At 48.7% G+C, this 15595-nt stretch overlaps 1 protein-coding gene across 1 annotated transcript in view; it reads right to left on the reverse strand.

The window, feature by feature from the left end:
* IGDCC4 (immunoglobulin superfamily DCC subclass member 4) overlaps positions 1-15595 on the reverse strand; it is a 179066-nt gene that overhangs the window by 25174 nt on the left and 138297 nt on the right. The window contains exons 12-18 of the mRNA XM_074966568.1: positions 10109-10216; positions 8668-8851; positions 7773-7900; positions 6364-6534; positions 3770-3907; positions 3073-3178; positions 1645-1879 (exon numbers count right to left, since the gene is read on the reverse strand). Of these exons, the coding sequence (XP_074822669.1) occupies positions 1645-1879; positions 3073-3178; positions 3770-3907; positions 6364-6534; positions 7773-7900; positions 8668-8851; positions 10109-10216 (1070 nt within the window). The remainder of the gene's footprint in view (positions 1-1644; positions 1880-3072; positions 3179-3769; positions 3908-6363; positions 6535-7772; positions 7901-8667; positions 8852-10108; positions 10217-15595) is intronic.

The following is a 15595-nucleotide window of genomic DNA, read 5'->3' on the forward strand; positions in this document are numbered from 1 at the left end:
ACCATCGTACAGAATGTAATGGAGAATTATATCCCTCCTATAGAATTCCACAGGACGAGAAAAGCTAAAGAAAGGATATTAAGTCTCTTTTAAATGCTATCGGTTTAATTTTTAAAAATCCCTATTAGTTTTCTACAGAACTCTGTTTGTCTCACCCCTATTAAATTCTAGAGGACGATCGTGGTTTGGTCCTAATGGATTCATATTGGTGCTAAGTAGAGGGTGAGACCTTTTTCCCTTGTCTCTCTAGCGGTGAAGGCCACTATGACATTTGCATTGAACACAGAGGCCTCAGTAACAAACCCTGCCCTGCACAACGGCACAAAGGACCTGGGTGGAGCAGAACCACGGCAGCTCTGCTGGGAGAAGAACCTTTCTACTCTACAGCGCAGAGCTGTGCTCCCAGAGATGAGGTGGAGCTGGACTGAGGCAGAAGCAACAGATCACAAATCCATAGCTATGGAGATCCATCCACTATTCCATCCTTCCCCAAAATGGGATCATTGCAGCCAGGGGATCTACTCCTGCCTTGAAACTACAGCAGCATCCATGGGTCAACATCACGGGAGCTCTGAGACTCTCACCTTTAGAAAGTGTCTTGTAATATATCAATGGAAAACTAACACCATGTTGGCCACTAAAATCATTATGAAATGTACGTAACAATGCTGTATGTGACATTATGGATATTCTCTCTTTTGGGATCTGTAAACAAACCAAGGAAGCAAAAAAGTCTTCTTTCCAGACAAAGGAGAATGGCCAACACCTCTTGGACTCAACGACAAATCAAGCCAGGTGTGCCAAGAACAATGGGCCATTCATTTGCATTGCAAAATCCCAGGAGACTGCAAAAATTAACATGGCGTCAGCTCCGTGGAGGACACAGAGAGCTGAGCCCCCAGGACGGCTTCCTGGCTTTGAAACCAAAGATGAACTTTGAGGATATCAGGACCTTCTGAAAGACTTGGAGGTAACCATCACAGAGGGACGATGGGGTACTGCACCCTTCAAGCCTTTGAGAGCTGGGTCCTCTTAGCCTGGAAGGCAAGAGCTGCAGCAGAGCAGACGGCTTTGGGGGGCGGGGAGGGGGAGGAACAGGGGGACACACACACACTCAGGACTGAAAGGCTGTTGGTGTCGCCCTGCAAGGAGGAACCAGGCTGGTGGAGGCCAGGGTGAGGCCGTTGTGCCATGAGCAGGCTGCTGGTGGCAGGGCTCAGAGCCAAAGCTGCACAGCACAGAAGCACCCAGGGCTACAGGGCAGGTGGTGACACACCCCCTTACTGGTCTGGGTGAACCCCAAAGCATCACCAAGGTATGCCCTCCTCTGGCACTGGCGATGACATGGACTCGCTATAGGAACTGGGAAATTCTTAACATGGCTGGATATGAAAATCAGTGTATTGGGGGGAAAACAGCTCAGGATAACCATATTAGAGGAAATACATTTGATAATACTCTGTAGTCAGGGATTCTCAGCATCAGGTGATACAGGAACCCCCCTTGCTAGCGTGGTGTCTGCCCTGAAATGATCCATCCAGAGCCAGAGGGGAAATCAGACCCAGCTCTGCTTGGTTCCTTGGTGCCGCTCCAGGTTAAGAGGGTTATCTGAGCAAGGCGGTGGTAAGCATTCACTGGCAATACCTTTCTTATCCTGTGGATGCCGTCATCCGGAAGGCTGGTGTGGATGAGGCTGTGTACTTCCGTCAGCTCTGTGATGTCCACCAGGGGCAAGGGAACCTCTTCAGAGAGCGGGGACATGAGCGATTCCAGCTCATGAGAATCAGACTTGGCGCTGGGCCCGGGCGGTCCCTGCCTGCCCCGGTGATAGGAGCTGTGATTCCCAGCGGCTTGAGAATCCAGGCCTGGCAGAGCTTCCCTGCAGGGGATGGGAAAACAAACAAAGGTTTCCACCTCGGAGGGCAAACAGCCCTGGACTCCCTTGTCCAGCCAATCAGAGCTCAAGGGGTGTCATCTCCCAACTCGTGAGCAGTGGCAGATGCTGGACCAAACTGCCCCTCTCTGCTTGGGTTGTTATCAACAGGACTGGAACGGCTCTGCTTTTGGCTACTCTGCTGGGTGCAGGGATCAGTGTTAAGGCCCCTGTGCTCACCACTTATTGCCAACACACCCTGAGCCCGGGCTCTGTAACAAGCACAGTGTGCTGTTTCTACAACCCGCCCCCTGTCCAGCAGATCACAGTGGCTGGTCCTTAGTGCCCCGTAACAGGAGCGAGAGACAAGGGCAAGGATCTACCTCTCACTCATGCTTATCACACCCCACATGAAGCAGCTAAGTTTCATCAGCCCCATTTTACAGGTGACAGAGGGAGGTTACGTGATGGGGGTGGGTTTGTGGCAGAGCCTGGATGAGACTTTGGGAGCTCCTAGGTCCCAGCCCTGTGCTCAGTCCACCTGCTCACAATGCCTCTCTCTAAAACTACGGCTTACATCAAAAGTTGGGCTTCAAATGATTTCCTTTGTAAGCACTTACAGGGCAGGTTCTGACACCTAGGTCAGATCAATAGGACTCAGCCAATATACCCCAAATGAGGATCTGGCCCCGGCCATGCCAACCCACTCCATTACATCAGGAAGAAAGGGAACCCTCTCACAGTCTTCCCTGCTGGAAGCTCACAAAGCTGCTCAGTGCATGCTTACAGCTATCAGCCAGGCACCCAAACGCAGCAGAGCCGTGTTGTGCATACGCAGAGAGGAAGAAAGGATAATGTTCTTTGATAGGGCAATTAGCGTTCTATTTTGCTGCAAAAACAATTACTCTAACAATGCAGATTAAAGAAAAGCTACAGCAGCAGCATACAAACCAGCAAACCAGACTGCATGCATTAAAGAGCGCTCCTTCGCGGGCACGCCCCTCAAAGCAACATGACAGAGAAGGAATTTTATATTGAAAGACGTGGATTATTTTTATGGCCTGCATCTTTAACTGCCTTAAATTCAATTGTTCTACAACAGAGCACATCTCAATGTGGGAAAGAATTTGACAGGGCTTTTTGTGCTGCTCCACATCGGTGCTCTGCTCTGCTTACTGTCCGGATAATGCAACGCATACCTCTGCTTGCTGCTACGGAAACTGGCACACATACAGAAGAGTATGCAGAGGAGACCTAAGCAGACTCCCACGATGATCCCGGTGACCGAGTGGATATCCAGAACATCTAGTAGGCGAAGGACAGAGTCGAGTCAGCGTCTCAAGCCCTACCAGGAAGAGGACGCAGAGCGTCCAGTGCATTCAGAAAAACACCGACTTTGGGTGCGTGGATATAAAATGGGCCCAAGGGACCAATTACTGATCCAGAGCTAGTGTTCCCTAAAGCCCAGGGGTAGTGGGACAAGTGGCCCCAAGTTGGACCCATATCTCAGACACACACACAAAGAGATACGCACACAACACACTATTATAAGAAGTACTTGGCAATGACCGTTGAAGCAGATAAAAGCAAACTGGTATCTGTCAAAGATTCAGCTGCCTTAATGCTACATGAACTAATCTGATCGCAGCAAGGAGGGCAATTAGAGCCAAATCCTTGCCCCAAGATACGGATAGGCAACTGCCACAGACGTCAGCAAGAGCTGCGCACACGCTGAATTTGGCTCGATTCCCAGCACGGTTTAAGCATGTTCACGTTGGCTGGCACACAAAACTAAACAACACTACTAACTACGGGCAATTATGGAGCGTGACTCAATGCTCGGAGTGACATCTCGAGACCAGGGCATGCTTCCTGGGGTAGTGAAAACTGGAATACCTGACCGCTTCTCGCGAAGGGTGTGCACGTCCTTTACGTTCGAGTACGGCCCGGACCCTACAATGGTCTTTGCTCCCATCTTGAAGTAATACCTGGTGTCGCTCTCCAAGCCATGCACCTCGGTGCTGAAAGTATTTCCTGTTCAAAAGCAGGTGAGAAGGTTTAATGTTTACGGTTTAGATGCTATCTGGGGGGTTGCACAACTTTGTTTCATCCTCCGAGCTAGCAGAGTCTGCGAGCAGTATAACGTAAAGAGATGCCTTTTGTACCCCAGGACAGTTATGGTTTAGCTAACTAATATGCTCACTAGCAGCCTGACCCTGCATGTGTGAAACTTTACTCACATGAGTAATCTCACTGAAGCCTCTCCGGCAGCTACACTGCCTCGTGCTCCCAAATTCTGGGCTGGACGCAGGATTGGAATTCTCTGGCCTGTAATATGCAGGAAGGTCGATCAGATGGTCCCTTCAGGCCTGAAAATCTTGACATTTATGTCGTTCCTTGGCCATACCCCTAGACCACCGCCTCTGTGCTACCATGGATTGAGCCCAGTGAGCAATCCCATTGGAGCCAGTGAGAGGACTCTCATCAGTCAAGTTCTCTACATGCCGAGCTGTTGGCAGGATCTGGTCCCAATCCAAATCCACTACGTACTAACTTTAATTCCTAATTAACATCCATTTTGAAATATTCAACCAGAAGCCTCTGCAGTTCAGCTCCATACATCCCCAGAGATTTCTGACCCTTTCCGTTTTCACAGATTCATAGATTCCAAGGCCAAAAGGGATCACTGTGATCATCTAGTCTGACCTCCTGCATAGCACAGGCTCTAGGATTCCCTCAATTAACTCCTGTTTGAACCAGGGCACATCTGTTAAAAAACTACCCGATCTAGTTTTACAAGCAGCCAGTGATCAAGAATGCACCACATCCCTTGGTAAGTTGTTCCAGTGGTTAATTACCATCACGATGAAAACCGTGTGCCTTCTTTCCCGTCTGAATTTGTTTCGCTTCCGTTACCAGCCATTGGATATTGTTCTATCGTCACATTTCTGTTCCCCAGGTAGGTACTCACCAACTGGGGTCAAATCACCCCACAACCTTCTCTTTGTCAAGCTAAATAGATTGAGCTCCATGTGTCATCACTATAAGGCAGGTTTTCTAATCCTTTAATCATTCTTGTGGCTCTTCTCTGACCCTTTCCCATTTGTCAGCATCCAGAACGGGCCGCAGTATTTCCAAAATGGTTGCACCAGTGCCACTACCGAGGTCATTTCACCTCCCTATTCCTGCTGAGATTTCCCTCTTTCTGCATCCAAGAATCGCATTAGCCCTTTTGGCCACTTTGTGCAGCTGATTATCCAAGTCCTTTCCAGAGTCACTGCTTCCCAGGCCTGAGTCCCCCATCCTGTAAGCAGGCTACATTCTTTGTGCCTAGATATCTAACTCTACGTTTGGCCGTCCTGAAATGCATATTGTTTGCTTGCGCTCAGCTTACTGAGCAATCCAGATCACTCTATCTGGGACTTGTCCTCTTCCTTGTTTACCCCTCCCCCAAGCTGTGTGTCATCTCTACACCTTCTGAGTAATGATTTTATCTTATCTTCCAGTCATTGATAAAATGTTAAATAGCGTAGGGCCAAGAACCGATCGCTGCGGAAGCCCACTAGAAATACACCCGCTGGAAGCTGATTCCCCACTTGCAGTTACATTTTGAGACCTAGCGATTAGGCAGGTTTTAACCCATTTAATGTGTGCCCCGTTGATTTTGTATCCTTCTGTCTTCTCATTCAAAAGCTCAGTTTTCCTTCAGGGCAATGGGTGAACAAACTGCAAGAAATGACCAGCTGAACTCTTAACTTCTTGCTGCACCTTACACGGAACATTTCCGCTCACTCGCATGGGCTTCACCTCCCCAGCCCGCAGCTCCGCCCTGACACCGTTATTGAATGAAAACCGCCACACATAGGAGTGACCTGGTTTTGCAGAGGGCCTCCTGGATGATCTCAGGTGGCCGATGTGCTCACAGGGCCTAGCTTCTGAGCAGCCGCAAACATGCAGCATTGTCTTTCAACCACCGACCCACCCGCTTTCCTCCTTTCTTATCTCTGAGCCACAGCCTTGACACTGGGTCAACAGAAAGTTCTTTCCCTGCCTAACGATAGCATCTTGTCTCTCTGCAGCCCCGATCGGCAGAGCACCCAAGAGCCTTGCTAAAGAGGCAGCTGGCAAGAGAACCCACCTGCTTCCAAACACACCTCCTCTCCCACACGTCTCTTCTCAATGCTCATGCTCTGCTCTCAGCTGTGGGTCTCCTCCGCCACCTCTATTTCTAATTGTATTGCAGGCTAGCGCAGCCTTTCCTCAACATTATCTGTCCCCCAGCTCATTAGACTTCTGTTACCAGTGTTTCGAGGCTAGACAGCAGAGACGCATGACCCCTGTCAGAAAGCAGAGAGGGCCAGGGAAATGGGGGGATTCTGAACTGACATTTATTAGGATTGGCACATGTGCCCAACAAGGATTGAAGTCAACGCACCTCCGCTCTGGACCCGGCCCAATGGACACACTCCTGAGCTACTCCAGGTGCTCACCTTCTTTCCTCAGCAGAGTCCACATGTCATCGGGCTGCGTGTTGTTTGCATTATACAGGATGACATACTCCACGATGATGCCATTGGGTTCGACTGGAGGACACCAATGCACCTGCACGGCGTATGGGTTGATCGGTTGTAGCCTGAGGTCGGACGGAGGCGTCGATGGCCCTAAAGAGACAAAGGATACGACGACTGCCCCAAACGTGCAACAGGAACCAAAGGGGAAATGGTGAAAGCTCAGCTCTTTGGGCCACACCTCCAATTTGGTGCCCCCAAAAGTGGGCTCGTGCCAAAGCTGCATTTGCAGGTGGGAGCTGGGTGGCTGGATGCACACCGGAGTGATCTGCATGCACACTGGAGTGATCTGCACATGGATGGATGCAAATGGTGCCCAAACAGGGCTGCTCATTGTTGACTTTGGAGCTGAATGGAAGGGTGTGCTCCCTGAGGCACAAACAGTGGGGAGTTTGTCCGTCCTGGCCAGCAAGCTAAGGAGTAGCAGGAAAACACGGGTGTAGCTGCACAGCTCAGGAAGAGATACAACATTAAAATACACCGAAGCTTTTCTTATCCTTGGGCAAGGGATCCTCCGAGCCCCCTGCCCCCTTCTGGTTTTTAATTCCCCGCCTGCAAAGCTCTCTTACCACCACAGCTGGATGGGACCCACCCTCCAAAGTCAGTTAACTCCACTCCCAAAGCAGCCACTGGAGGTTGGTATTGGACAAGAGAGGTTATCCCCTGACTTACTGGAGCTAGCCACGTTCCCCAGGGCTCTCAGCCTCTGCCAGCCCTAGGGCAGAGTGGGAGGCTCAAACTCCTGCCACTGCCTCTACACAAACACACTAGGCTCAACGACTCTCATTCTGACAACATCTGTCAGCCGTAGCCAGGACCCATTGCTCAAAGCAACCCCCAGGGCAGCCCTGGGCACCTCACTAGAAAGCAGGATTTCTTAGAGAAAATCCCCCCCCGCCCCAAGAAAACAAAAGAAAACTCAAATCTGAAATAAACATAATTGCCCTGATTCATATCAATTGCTCTTCTCGAGTTCTGCCTCCATTCCTCTGTGGTTACAAAGCCAAGTCCAATGGCAGCATCTCTTCAGTGGGCTTTGGACCGGTTCTCGGGCTTTCAAATGGCTCTCAGCTTCCATTGATGCAGAAGAGGACTGAGGAATGACAAGAGACAGCGAGACGGATTCCCAAGCCTTTCAGCCTACAAGCACGTTACATCTGCTGAGTGAGTGCGCAGAGGGAACGACAGAATTGGCAGCTGAAAACGGTCTTCAGAGATTTACATCGTTGCTCCACTGGTGGGCAAGGCACATGAGGTGAGACTGGCCTTCCTCCAACCAGGGAGAGCTCTGTGAGTTTGGGGATCTATGTTCACCACGGTGCGGTACTTACGGTCAGGGAGGGTGAACCTCTCCACCACGCTGCCGAACGGTCCGTCAATCCCAACTCCATTAGACTGGACTGCGAACTCATACTTGGTGTAGGGTTTCAATCCACTGATGAGAATAGCTTCATCAGAACTGCCAAGGAACACAGACACGCAGGGCAGATTAACACAGGCTGGGGTCCCACTGCCGGCCACGTCAGCAACTTACCAGGCGCCCATGGGCCAGAAAAGATGTGGGTGCAATGGAGCGGATCAAATTCTATCACAAGTCTCACTATCTTTCATATGTTTCTTAAAGTCCAAGCTCCAGGAGTCATGGGATTACGTGAGAATCATAGCTTCCATTCAAATAAAAGTATGTTTCTAGCCTTCATCGCAGTTCATTTATTTATGATTTTCTTGCAGAGAAAAGATTGAAAACGTGACCCCGCTAAAGCCTCAAAACCCAGAAGACAAATATACGAGCCATGCCAAATTTGTTATATATATATTTTTAAATGTCACAATTTTTAAACCAAAACCCCGTATTTTTTTTTAAATGTCATGATCTCTGAATATTTGGGGCTGAAAATACTTCAGCTGGCTTTATCCTTAATATAAAGATGTGGAAACTACAGAACCCAGCATGCAGTGCAGGCTGGCCCCTACAAATCAAGATGGAAAAATGCCTGCTTTCTCCTAAGCCCCACCTCTGTGTTTCAGATACGGACCATTCTCCAGGAGCCGCTTTTTGCCCAGCCCTGATTTAGAATTCAGCTAATGGATACAAGTCAGAGTCACATGCGTCCTGGACATACTAAACCACCCCGCTGCGAGGTTTCCCACATTTCTCCCGTATGTTTGTTTTCTTTCCAACAAGGAAGCAGGTGTGTCGCTCAGCCTGTTGTGAGACACACTTACCTTGTGTAGTAAGTGACAAGAGAGGCGTTTTTCAGTCCCCAAGGGCTGAAACGCACGGTGTAATTGACGATCTTGACAGTCGTGAAGTCTGGTTTCTTCCACCTGAGCCAAATTGAGGTCGAACTGTTGGACTCTGCATAGACATGGGCTGGGGGCAGTGGGGGGCCCTTCTGAACTGGAGGGTCTATGGTACATGAAGGAAGAAGAAAGAAATACACACGTATAAGTGGCATGGGACAGAGAAGAGCAGTCATTGCTGATGAATCAAGAGGAGGATGGGCCCACTGGTTAGAGCACTAGCCTGGGGAGACCTGGGCTCAGTTCTCTATTCTGCCACAGGCTTCCTCTGTGACCTTGGGCAAGTCACTTAGTTACTCTCTGCCTCAGTTCCCCATCTGTGCAATGGGGATAACTGCCCTGCCTCCCAGGATGCGCGAGGATAAATTAATTAAAGATTGCCAGCTGCTCAGACACAATTGTACTGGGCAACACAAGTACCACGATTTAGTCATGGAGGTCACAGAAGTCACAGAATCCGTGGCTTCCAGCGACCTCCATGACTTCAGCCTGCAGCAGTGGGGAGCTGCAGGGTCCCACCCCTACCCCCGCCCGCGGGGGTAGGGATCTCTAGTGTACCCCCGCCACCTCTGGTGGCCCCTGGAGCTCCAAGCCGCCACAGAGTGTTGAGGTACCCCACAGCTCCTGGCCCCCGCGGGCGGCAGGGGAACCCCCAAGCTCCCGGCCACGGCAGCTGGTGGGGGACACCCAGAGCTGCGGGCGGCAGGGGTACCCCACAGCCCCCAGCTGCTGCAGGCAGTGGGGGCCCCGGCAGCTTCCAGCCATGGGCGGGGGGACCTTGAGCTCTGACACCCAATCCGCGGTGGGGGCCCCCGGAGCTCCTAGCCCCCGCGCAGCCGCCCCGCTGCAGGTGGTGTGGGCACCCACAGACCCCCCATTTTGTCTCAGATACTTTTAGTAAAAGTCAGGGATAGGTCACGGCTTCCATGAATTTTTCTTTATTGCCCATGACCTGTCCGTGACTTTTACTAAAAATATCTGTGACAAAATCTTAGCCTTAACCACGAACAGATAGAATATGCTTTGTGGATCACAATAATGGCCTAATTTCACCACTAAGGGAAACAAATAATGAAACTGACGCATTTGTCTGTATTATTATTTATCTGTATTACCCACCTTTTTGGTGGCTCTAAAAATTCGGATGGCCCTGCTCATTCTCCATGGGAATGATTATGTTTGACACCAGTGCTAGATCACGACTGCTGTCTCTTTGATTCCTAAATGTCTGCCTCCATATCTTTATCCCATACATTTATCTTAGAACCACGGGCAGAGCAGAAGAGAGCACAGAACATGTGGGCAGAAGCTCACGGGTGAAATAGCTAAGAAGTGCCCTATGAAGTCACGGGGTATTGCTTACCTACTGCCGTCGCTGGTGCCTTTTCTGTTTTGCCCTTCCATACAGCTGCGTAGCCATCTTCATGCTTACTGAATGCCACCAGCTTCACCTCATAGAGTCTCCCCGGGGCTGGAAAAATGAACCATGTTTTTGGTTGCAAAAATCACTCAGCAGAAGTTAATCTTTTCCCAATCTCAACAGAGCTGCACTGGCTTAAAACCATTCAGATTCCATGTTCAGATATCAGCGAATTCATCAGGCTACAACCACCCTACAAAGTGTTATCATCCGCGTTTTATCGACGGGGAACCCAAGGCCAAGAGAGGCAAGGTGACTTGCTCGGGGTCACCGATTGAGTCAGTGGCAGAGCCAATATAATAAGAACTCACGATTTCCTGACCCCCAATCCTGTGTGCCTGCCTCTATCACTGAAGGTAGCATCATGTTGCATTAAAGCTTCATCACGACATTGTCCCACAGTGCAAGATGACTGCGTTTAAGAGGTCCCGGGAGTTGTTCGAGGAGCTATGAATGTCCTGCAAGCATTGGAGCAGGATTATCTGGGAAAACCCGGATGGTTGGTAACCCAATGGCCTCTCCAAAGATAGGTGACACATTAATACTCTTTGCTCCAGTTGCTTTACCCAGTAATTTAGGGCTAGATCCTCAGATTGATTGCTTAGATACTGCACTAACGAGCGCTCTAAGAAATATCTTAGACCTTACTCCCTTTTGCTCCTATCCAAGACCAACCTACCACAGAACACAAGCGTATTTACTTCTCTCTCCCTCGCGTGCGCGCACACACACACGTGTACTAAAGCTGACCATCCAAAGTAAACAAAAGCATCACATTAAATTTATCCTTGTAACTCAACAACACCCTTGCAAATCTACAAAACAAAATCAATCACCTTCTAATTATACAGAGGGCCCTTCAGCAGCCCTTTAGCCTGGTGGGAGAACTTCTCTCATGGTGTGACTGTGCCAATAACCTCTGCTCAGGGAAAGCCCAGTTCATGTATTCTGATCTGAAGGATATATTGTACAGCCACGGGGAGGGGGAATTTTTAAAGACACAGTGCTGGATCCTGCAATTCCTTGCACCTTGAAAACTTCTATTAAAGTTGACGAGAGTTTTTGGTGCACACAGAAGCACAGGATCGGTCCCAATCTGTCTCATCTACCGAGAAAAATTCTTACAGTCAGAAAAACTCTAGTGCGCACAACAACAAACAGAGCCTACCGCTTTCTCAGACACAGCTGCTTTAATAATAAAGCCAGGCGCCTTCAGAAAGGAAACAGAGATCCCCGTTTCAAGTGAAATTCTCCCACTGACCCCAAATGGGGTTGCAGGAAAAGGCCCAGAATATCTCCCGGCAGCATTAGCTGCGCTTTCGTTAGTGCCGACAGCGGACACCAAACTTAGCTCACACAGTCCAAAAGGCCGTTGCAAAGCTTGCCTGCCTCTTTCTTCTGGTCTTTCACAAACTGGAAGCCTCTCCTGCCATGTTGGGGGACATTTTAGCAGGGATGTTTATTCAAGGAAACTACTTAAAAGATTCAAAGTTTTTAAATAGAGGGAAACTGGCAATTCTCTCTAGGCATCTAGTCCCTTGTTCAGAAACGCGCTGAAAGCAGCCCATAGTCTCTTTGGTTCCCTCGGCTGCATTTAGCTGCTGAAGTTTGTTAATTAGGGATGTGCCTATTCATCCCCTGCCCCGATGGCTCACCGGCTCCCTTGCCGTGCCAATGTTAGCAGCACAAAGCCCGTCTCACTGATGCCAATTTTATTATTATTGCTCCAATTATGCTCCCAGGGCCTATTGGTGCCAATTACCCCAAGGGTGCTCGGAAGGCTGCCCTGGCTTCACAATACGTGTTCACGTTCGGAATCTAAAAACAGTTCGGCCACATTCTTCACGCTGAAAGGCTCCCCAAAGCAAACACAGTTTTGTCTCCCTCAAAAGCCGCCTGGGTGTTGCGCGATGATGAAAACAGACTGGCTGACCTGCATTCATGCCTCCTCTGACAAAGGAGAGCCTCTGAAATTCACTGAGGCAGGGGCTATCATTGTTGGACTACAGAGTCGCTGAGTTCTCAGGCTCAGTGGCACGTAACTGATCAATGGCCCCGCTCCACAAACGCTTGCTCAGAGTTTCGCTCTGTGCGTTACTTTCTCAGCTTCACAAAACCTTCTGAGAGGAACACTGGGAAATGAGTCTGGTTTGGGTAGGGGAGCGTTAGGGCAAGAAGGAAGATGTTACAAAATGGACAACTTGCCTTGGAAGAAATAGCACGAAGACAGGAAGGAAAGGCCAAGTCTTACTGTGCCCGCATACACTGTTAACACAGTAACGACTTTTTTCCTTTTAAACATCATGGCCAAAATTTTACAATGATGAGAGCCTAAAGTCAGGCTCCTAAATCCCCATTTAGGCACTTAACTTAGTGGCCAGATTTCCAGGAGTGCAAGTATCCAGCAGATCCCATTGACACCAGAAGTTGCAGCCGGGTGCTCAGTACTTATATAGGAATTACCAGACTGGATCAGACCTGAGGTCCATTTAGCCCAGTCTGGGAGAGTGGCCAGCACCAGATGCTTCAAAGGAAGGTACAGGAAACCATACAGCAAGCGGACGTGAGATAATCTGCTCCTCATCCTGGTCTCTAATAGAGATTGTGAAACACGAAGTTTGATATTGCAAACTTTCTGCAAGGGGCTGCAGTTATAACTCTGGAGATTCTTAGCATCAATTTTTGCCACTTATGCAAGCTAGAAGCTGGGATTTGTATCTGCAACCCCTGGCATACGAATCCGGATCATTTCCACTGCACCACCTAGCCACTGACAGTAAGGCCACGTTGGTTTTCGAAAGCTGGGGTTAGGCTCCTGTTTCTTATAATCAAGGCTCAGAAGTTCAATACCTGAAAGCTTACAGACTTGACGTTTTATCAACCTTTCAAGAATTGCTATCGAAGCTAGCAGGCAGGGTGAAAACAGATCTATTTTGTTATATCCCCTTATATATGTGTATGCCTATATTAAATTGATCCAGAATAATCTAGGCTGCATCGCTTCAAATATGGGATCTGAATGGCTTTAATATTTCCAATAGACTAATATATATTTTTGCATTCATTTTCTTAAGTGCTCATTTGGGCATTAACTCTCCCACCCTTTCTCAGGCTAAAAAGTACCTGGTACCGCTCCCAAAGTAAGGTACTACTTACTAGCCATTAACATGGATGGCACAATTAGGCCCTCAGTGTTTCTTTTTCTTCTAGATCCCGGCCCTAGTTGTTACATTCCGTTACTAGTGATTAATTGCTAGAGTCAGGCCTAGAATGTCCACTGAAATCAGTGAGAATTCTTGGAGCCAACACATGTCAGGATTAAGCCCGGAACGACAGACTTGTGTTGATTACAATGTCCCATTTCTCCTATTTCCTGCACAATGATTTTCCTGACTCTGTTCCCTTTTTAATACTTCGCAGTTCCTTATCCAATCCCTCGTCCCAACTGAATTGCGATATTCTCGCCAAGTGCCCACGATCCAGATTGTGCAATCCTGACTCGCACATGTAGCCTCAATGAAATCAACACCTGCTTGTGTGAGTGGGTGCTCACCAGTGCAAGGGTTGCACAGCCTAGCCTTAAATTAGCATGCTCATATTTCGACTCTTGCTGGGTTTTCACACTCCCCTGCCTTCCCCACCACCTTTGCATTCTCAGCGTACACTAGGCGCTTCTACCCCATCCCTTTTCCAAGCCGCCAAGAGCTCGTCATTCCACAGAAAAGCAAAAGAGGACGCTCCCAACTGGAAGACAGTTCAGCCTCTTCATGAAGTTACGACAGTTAATCCACATCAGCCCCATCATAAGGAAACCATCAAGAGATGATTGATGCCCAAATTTAAGGAAGTAATTACGGATGAACAAGTGATGTTCTGAGCACTGATGTGCCAGAGCATTTGGAACCAATTCAGATCATTCCTGAGCGACTCTCCTTGCTGGTTTGTCAGTGGTAAGGACAGTACATGATGTACAGATGTGGTTTCCTCCATGCAGTAATTACAGATCTAAATTCTTCAGAGTGGCTTGTAACTGCTAACACCCTCTCCAGGCTACGAGTAGACACAGTTGTAAAGCGATTCTAGAGGGGGAAAGTTTATTTAGTGGTGACATAAGTTAGCCTCCTAGGTCCTATATATTGACTGTTAAACCATCCATAATATATGTGAGGTGTGTAAATCAAGCTAGCACGCACACTCAGACTGCTGTTTCAACAGCTGGCCTTTGTCAACAAAGCAAAATGCTGCACTATATGGGGCCAGATCCTCAGCTGGCGAAAATCAGCACAACTGCATTGACTTCAAGGGAATTATGCTGATTTTACACTAGCTGAAGATCAGTCCCATAGAGCCCTATATATTGTACCTCTGAGTCTAGTAATTAACCAACTAGTTACAGAATGCGACAATTACAAGGCTGAGCCATGGGGCAGAGAAGGGAAACCGTCTAAGTAGGAGAGTCCTATTTCAAGAGTACCCGTGGCATGTCGGATTTCTTATCAGTTGGTTAATTAACTAATTACTCTAGTCAGATACTATACAGATAGTCTATTGTAGTAAATGGTTACAAGCACCTTGTTAGCTAAAGTTGTCCTTCAGATCTGATTGCGGCTTATTATCCCAGCTGTGACTCAGACTCATTCTCTGACCACCAGCTCTGAACCTTTTTGCCTCAATTTTTCTCCTCTGTAAAATGGGGAAAATAATACCAATCTGAGAGCAGTGTGGTGAGGATTAACTTGTGGCTGTATTTTAATCTGGAGCAGACATCTCATGTGCTTTTTAACCTTAAGTAACAAACACACTTGGCTGCATTAGAGATGCATCTTACATACACTGTATGTAAGAGAGCAGTATGATTGCTCAGAGCTCCAGTATGAAACTGGAGAAAAGCCTGTTGAGAGCCTTTGGGTTAAGTTTAGATGCGAGAGCAACAAGAGTGATGTCATGGTGGGCGTGTGCTATAGACCACCAGACCAGGACGGGGAGGTAGACGAGGCTTTCTTCGGACAACTAACGGAAGTTTCCAGATCACAGGCCCTGGTTCTCATGGGGGACTTCAACCACCCTGACATCTGCTGGGAGAGCAAAACAGCAGTGCACAGAGAATCCAGGAAGTTTTTGGAGAGTGTTGGGGACAACTTCCTGGTGCAAGTGCTGGAGGAACCAACTAGGGGCCGTGCTCCTCTTGACCTGCTGCTCACAAACAGGGAAGAATTGGTAGGGGAAGTAGAAGTGGGTGGCAACCTAGGCAGCAGTGACCATGAGATGGTCGTGTTCAGGATCCTGACAAAAGGAAGAAAGGAGAGCAGCAGAATACAGACCCTGGACTTTAGAAAAGCAGACTTTGACTCCCTCAGGGAACTGATGGGCAGGATCCCCTGGGAGGCTAATGAGGGGGAAAGGAGTCCAGGAGAGCTGGCTGTATTTTAA

This window comes from Natator depressus, chromosome 10, assembly GCF_965152275.1.
Source record: "Natator depressus isolate rNatDep1 chromosome 10, rNatDep2.hap1, whole genome shotgun sequence".
Classification (NCBI taxonomy): Eukaryota; Metazoa; Chordata; order Testudines; family Cheloniidae; genus Natator; species Natator depressus.